At 39.4% G+C, this 7,500-nt stretch overlaps 1 protein-coding gene across 1 annotated transcript in view; it reads right to left on the bottom strand.

The window, feature by feature from the left end:
- The window catches only part of plxna4 (plexin A4), a 324,275-nt gene that overhangs the window by 28,803 nt on the left and 287,972 nt on the right, over nucleotides 1-7,500 (bottom strand). The window contains exons 23-25 of the mRNA XM_083527925.1: nucleotides 7,325-7,391; nucleotides 5,034-5,180; nucleotides 2,694-2,853 (exon numbers count right to left, since the gene is read on the bottom strand). Coding sequence (XP_083384051.1) covers nucleotides 2,694-2,853; nucleotides 5,034-5,180; nucleotides 7,325-7,391 — 374 coding nt within the window. The remainder of the gene's footprint in view (nucleotides 1-2,693; nucleotides 2,854-5,033; nucleotides 5,181-7,324; nucleotides 7,392-7,500) is intronic.

Consider the following 7,500-nt stretch of genomic DNA (forward strand, 5'->3'; position numbering starts at 1 on the left):
CTGTACATTTCTCTATCAATATGCAAATCAGCTGCTGCAGAGAGGACAAAATAAACCAATGGAACGCTGAGCATGAAAAATGAGAAAAAAAAAAAAGCTTAGAGAAGAAATCATTCCAAATGGCCAAAACCCACCCTGGATGTTCAAATTCTTAATTCATGAGTTCATGCACCTTAAGTGTGAATTATAGGGACTGTGATTAATAACAACACTCTGCTACAATATCTCAGGACCACAACCAAAGGTTGCATTTAAGCACCTGTTCACTGCATACCTTAACAATGATGGAACTGTAATGAATGGGCAATCAGTAAGGAGGATAAGGATGAGGATGAGGATGGTTTCCCTTTTGAGTCTGATTCCTCTCAAGGATTATTTCTCATGATATCTCAGGAAGTTTTTCTCTGCCATATTCACCACTTGCTCATTCATTAGGGATCAATGACAAGGAACAAACTTATACATTCTTTTATAAGTGCTTTATGCGCTCTGTGAAGGTGCGATATCTTTTGAGACAATATCTGACAATATCCATTGTTAAAAAACGCTATGCAAATAAAAGTAAATCGAATTAAATTGGATTTATAAGCTTAAAAAGATGTGTAATGTCAACTTGACGTTACTTGCTGCTATTTTAGGTATACAGTATCCGACTCCTTTAAGATAACCATTGCACTATTACTATTCCACCTTATTCCATTATTTTCCTTTCATTTTTTTCTCTAGCTTTTCCATACAGACAAAAGTACTGGAACGCCTGACTTTTCCAGCCATATATGGTTCCTCAGCACAAATTTGGAGATACAATTGTATTGAATGTTTTTGGAGACCCAAACCTCTTCCAACATGACAATGCCTATGAGCACAAAGCCGGCTTCATGACATGAGTTGGAGTGAAAGATCTCCTGCTATAGAGCTCTGACTGATCTTAAACCTAATGAACAATGAATGTGAACACTGACTGCACCAGAGGCCTCCACACCTCACCTACATCAGGACCTGAATTTACTAACACCCTTCATAAGCACACTCCAAAATGTAGTGGAACAGCTACAGAGAAGAGTGGAGCTTATTATAACAGGAATTGGGGACTAAATGTAAAATGGGATGCTCAAAAAGCACATATGGACATCTTATGGCGTCCACAAAACTTGCATATATATATATCAAGAATATAGAGAGGGCCTATATTTCTGACAAGCCTCTGCATCTTAACGTCATGTCTCATGACTTTGTGGTACCTGTTTCACATTGATAATTATCACATAAATATCTACCTAATATTTGCTTTTCACGTTTCCAACATTATGCTCTATTTCTTTGTCACGTCGCCCGTATTTGATTTTCTATTGCATTTTTGGGAATGTTTGCACTCTGTTACAACATCTTTGCCCTTGTATCTGGTGTATTTGTGGGGAGTAGAGTTCTCTTGTCCTCCCAGACCTCAGTCACTGCCATTGAATTCCATAAAACACAATAAGAAACTTTTTCGCCATCGTACACGTCACTGTTTTTTCTTCTCTTTTCTTCCATGGTGATTTCGCAGATTCCCGCCTCTGCATTTTATATATTATTTTTATGCGTTATTTTTAACCACTGCTTCTTCCTGTCATGTAATATAAGCGTAGGCGGATGCAAGTGCACAGAAACGTAAATCACAAACACCAAAATAATGAGACAAACATAACCCGAACCGGGAGACGTGACGCAACTCGGTTCAAAACTGGCGCTAATTATACGCCAATGTTCGGTGAAATGCAGCGGATGATGGGGAACGCAGTCTCGTACGGCATCACCCTGACACTAAGCGTGTATAGTTTTATATATCTAATGTCACTAATGGATTCATATAACAACTATACAGTCATACAATTCATCTATTCGCTGCTGTGTTCTCAGGTGCTGTCTGTTATACACATAATACACAGGATTTATTCTTAGCGATGCAGAGGGGAAAGAAAAGCTGTACTAAAACATATCTCGCTCCAAATCATCTATCAGTTTCTATTATAACAAAAATATCCGATTATTAAAACCTGTTTTATTTAATTTCTTCTGATTTTCTATTTTCCCTATTTCTAGGCTATATAGACAAAAGTATTAGGACACCTGCATTTTTCAGCCGTAGGTGATTCCTAAAGAAGCAGGTGCATTGCAGCTGTAAACTGCAGGTTTTAAATGCAAAAGTTTGTGCACCCACCCTCATATACACTATATGAACAAAAGTATAGGAACACCTCAATTTTCCAAGAATATACATATTTTTTTTTCTCAAACTATTACCACAGACTTGAAGGCATGCAATTATATAAGATGTCTTTTAATGCAGGAGAATGAGATGCTCCTTTCACTCAAACTAGAAGACCGAAACCTGCTCCAAAAAGTGCACACAGCCAGCTCCATGAAGATATGCTTTACATGGGTTGAAAGTGTGTGGAAGATCTCCTGCTATAGAGCTCCAACCCTACTCAATATCATGAATGTGAACGCTGATTGCACCACAGGCCTCCTCACTTCACCTACATCACTACCTGACTTTTGTGTCTGAATACAACAAGCACACTCCAAAACCTAGTAGAACATCTGCCCAGAAAAATAAAGCTTATTCTAAGAGTAAATGGGGACTGAATGTGAAATGGCATGCTCACTAAGTACATATGGTCAAGTGTTCATCGATTGGTTTTGTTTTTTACCTAGATCCATGTCTGCGGCTTTTTGACGATGAGAATAAGGAACGTTCTTGTAGATGGCATCCAGGATCTTCTCCTTCACCTGGCTGATAGTGTCACAGTTCAGGACTTTTACCTGAATCTCTGGGCTTTTCTCGTTGTCCGGATGAATGCAGTTCACCACCTAGAGGACGAAAAGCAAACAGCTATCAAATGAGACGCAGTGTAAAGTATCTGAGTAAACGTACTTGATTACCTGCTAGTAATTTTCCAGCTGCTTTCTAGTTTTACTGAGTATCAAAGATATAAGAGACTTTTACTCTCCACTTAACTACATTTATACTATATTTAAATTGACAACAAGCATAACCAATTACATTACATTAAAGACGCAGACGCTCCCCTACCCGCATCCGCCACCTGTAAGCAACGTTTTCGCACCGCTGGCCTCATTTTCAGTCCAAAAACATCTTGAATAAATTCCAATTATGGATTTTGTAGAAGTTGAATAAAAATGTTCTCCGACTCAAAATATTTGTTAATTTATGTAAACTGATTAACTTAATTTAATTCGTCAATTGAATACTAATTGTTGTGACACGATGCTGTCATTTTATTTGTTTTTTTTATTTAAAGATTAATTTTGGAATGATTGCTTTAATCCATTATTTTATTTTCGGGACCGACTTGTTTGATCATTGTTTCATTCTGCCATGTTGAAGAGGCTGATTGTGTTTTAGGAAACGAAACCACACAAATCAACCGTTTTTTTGGCTTTTTATAGGTGTCTTGGTGTTGAGGACTTGTGCATCTTTGAGCCTACGTTAAATATGAGTCAAATACTCAGTAAAAGTGCTGTTCAAATCCCATACTCTAAGAGGTTTGGTGACTTTTGGTGGAGTATGTTTTGCTGTAAGGTATCTATACCACTATTTCCACCTCTGTGACAGGGAAATGTCATTTCCAAAAAAGGAGGAAAAAACAATATTTGAGGTACAGTAGGTCTCAGACTTTTTTTTATTCCACGTCTATTAACTCAAATATTCATTGTAGTTGAAAAAAAAAACCTCAGAGAAAGACAGTGTGTGTGACTTTTTTGACAGACAGCGAACGAGACATAGTAAGGTGTAATTGTACGAGTGCGAAGGTGTAAAAAGGTGTCGAGACACTTCAGGGAGCCGAGACCCTGCTCCGCAATTAACTCAATAATTATCATCTTTTTGCTCGTCATCAGACTCGTCATCCTTCAGGACGACGTTGACGGCGACGCGATGACTATCATCACCATCGAGATGTAATTACATGGCACGCAGGAGCAGACAATTTCCATGATGCTGATGAGACTGGAACCATTCATTATTACAGGACGGTTGCTGAAGGAGAACGAGACCTTGGAAGTAGCTTATAAAGGACCATATAAAGGGTTGATTTGTTTATGGACAGACTGGCATTTGGAATCTTAGATATGTTTTAACGCAAGGCTGTATACTGTATGCGTATCAGTATAGTGCGCTGAATATTTAAATCTGTACAGGGTTACTTTGAGTCTGGTTACTCTCAAGGTTTCTCCCCCATACCACCTAAAGGAGTTTTTCCTTAACACAGTGGCTGGAGGTCGCCCCAGGCTTGCTCGTTGGGGATAAACACACCTAACTCACTTATTAAAATTTTTGTTCTGTAATTCCTACATTCTTTGAAGTTGCCTCTAGACTATGTCCATTGTAAAAAGTACTATAGAAATAAACTTGAATTGAATACATAATTTAGCAAAACGATGCAATTTATAGTACCATACTACATAAGATATACAGCATATATGTATGTGGAAGCAAGCGCGTAGATGAGCGCCGGTTCGCAAAAGTCACAAAATTTGTGCCAATCTCGGGCCCTTGAGGAAGGCCCCTTAACACTCTGTGCCCCAGAGGTGCTGTATCATAGCTGACTCTCCTTGGGATTTGCAAAGAAGGAATTTCACTGTATATGTGTCAAGTCAAAAATCTTTTAAACCCAAATCATAGCAATATAATGTGGTGCAAAAGGAATAAAACACTCCCAAATGTACTCTGTGACAGTGTGAGATACACATCTCCTCATCTTCGACACACACTGTCCCAACACCCTGCCTGTCCGTCTAGAAGATGTATAGAACATGATAACACAGTGACCCTGCGATAAGATGGAGGGTTGGGGGTCACTTGTAGCTGATGCGTTTCCTGTCGGCTGTGAAGATCAGTCACCCTGAAGAGCTGGAGGTGGTAGGAAATGAAACCTCCCCCATTCTCTATTTCCCCTCTCCCTTTCCACCATTCTCTCTCTCTCTCTTTCTCTCTCCCTGTCCCTTCGTCTGCTCTGTTTGACTCTCACCAGTGTCTTGTAGTCGATCTGCTGCCTGATGAGCTTGTCCTCGCTCAGAGAGTAGCGTGCCTCCCCTGTGATCGAGTCGATAGGCCCTTTCTCCATCTGCTGCTTGATGGCACAGAAGAGGGAAAACAGCGGCTCGCCAGCACACTCCTGGAAGACAAGACAAGATGAGGAAAAATAGCGGCTTATTTCGGAGCTGTTGCATCACACCCTTCTGGGAGGAAATTTTTTTTTTTTCCCACCCTCAGCAGGGTGATCTTTCACATCTGTTCTGTTCAAAAAGCAATCATCCGAACAAAGCCAGACAGCAGCACATGCTAAAGCTGTAGCTCCTTTACTGACAAAAAAAACCCAGACTAGCATGGATAACAGTCAACGAACAGTAGAAGAGTTGCCTGATAAATAAGCTGTAGGGACCTTCAACAGCAGTGAAGTTTATGTCATGCAGGCAGCTGGGCCACTAGGACACTACATTATCTGTATTATACTACTCTATGTAGAGAACATATAGGGTTAATCATGTCATTGTCTTTCAGCATATAGGGCACCAGGTTTGATATCATATGTAGTGTTAGCAAAACACATCATTCTACTAAGGGTAAACAGTAAATGGAAACATCTGGCAATTAAAACCATCTGTATGGAAACATAGTAAAAGTTCCACGTGGTCTCCTAATGATTTACTTCATTTAAAACACCATAGTTACTTTAAAATATTGACAAGAATATTTTTGTCTTCATGCTCATGTTGAGTCTGGTTTCACAAAAAAAAAAACATAGATTTGCAAAAAGCATCCATATTTGTCCATGCGCATGTTGAGTAGAGTATTAAAAACTTTAAAAGTGTTCATTTAAGGTACATTTAGAACAGATATATATATATATATGTAGCGGACACAAGCTGCACGATATAATTGTTAGTAGATGCGCTATACTTTTATTTTTTAGAAAGTGACCAATAATTTGTGACTGATATTTGATATGTAGATCGATTTCTCGTCGCTAAACTATTTTTTGAGCTCGTTCTCTCAGCACCGCCGCTGCTACATGAACAATCACAACACTGCGAAGGCCAAAGCGTGTCCTTAAAGGCACATAAATTACAGATTAACATGGCAGAGGTAGAGCTGCATCTTCATGCAGACACAACAGGAAAGAAACATTTGGTTTTATTTAAAAAATAATACTTTTTTTGCACTATAAAGGCCTTGCGGTTTGCAAAAGGGGCCATGTGTTAAAAGTCAGAAGGCACTTAAGTAAATAATTTGCTGTCTGTCTGAACCAAAGAAATAAAAGCAAACTATCTGTACCATAAGATCATATTTTATATATAAATTGTGTTAGGTTGTAGTGTGGATGAAGTGTGTATGTAGTGAGCTTACAGAGTAAATCAAGTCGTAATACTATGCAAATTAGGCATTAGGGTGTTGTATCACTTGTATTGTGCATATGTAGTGAATATTGTGCGTCTCTGGGCAGATATTGTGCTGGGTAACTGCATTGGTTGTATTATGTATGGATTAGGTATGTAGTGAGTGTGTACACTTAAGGTTATTTGCATCTAATCAGGTGATTCTACAAGGCATATAGGGAGCACGAATTGTGAAGAGTAAAGGTTATAACAGGAAACGGGGACAAAATATGGAATGAGATGCTTAAAAAGAACTTATTCTCAGGCAACCTTGGAACCTGAAATGAAAGGAAGTTGGACTGCAATTTGTAAGCCTGGGATTATTAAAGATAAATGAAAATTGATTGACTAAAAAAAATAATATAATAGAAGAAAAAAAACAGCAATCTTAATGTGCTGAAAAAAAAAAATTAAGCATCTCATCCCACTCAGCAAATCTCTGCAAAATGCTTAAAAAATGCCATACTTGCACCTTTAAACTGTTTGCTAGTTGCTTAATGATGTGGGAAGGCTACAAAGTGGTGGAGAGCTGAGTCGACTGCTGCACTTCACACTCTCACACACAGATAAAAAGAGGAACGCTGTGGTCAGCAGGACCAGATTTACACACCTGCTGATTAGCATGAGCTCTCTCTCTCTCTCTCTCTCTCTCTCTCTCTCTCTCTCTCTCTCTCTCTCTCTCTCTCTCCACACACACACACACACACACACACACACACACACACACACACTCTCGCATGCACCTGCAGTGCGTTCTCTGCCAGCTCTCTCGAAAGATTTGGCATCTCTGCACACACATTCGCATCCCATGCCAAATGACCTTGAAGCCTCCTTTGTCCCCCCCTCGACATACTCATGTGCGTAAAAAAAGGCCTCGGCTCACCTTGAGGAATTTGTAGAGAAGGAACGTGAACCAGTTCGTCAGCATCTTCTCGGCAACCGACTCCGTCCTAGAATGGAGACAAAGGAGGACAAATATGTGATTACCGACACAAACAGATTTGCAGCAAGCACTTAGCAAAGACATCTCATCAAGATCACGAACGCGGTCACGACATC

Source organism: Silurus aristotelis (genome assembly GCF_946808225.1).
Source record: "Silurus aristotelis genome assembly, chromosome: 24".
Lineage (NCBI taxonomy): Eukaryota > Metazoa > Chordata > Actinopteri > Siluriformes > Siluridae > Silurus > Silurus aristotelis.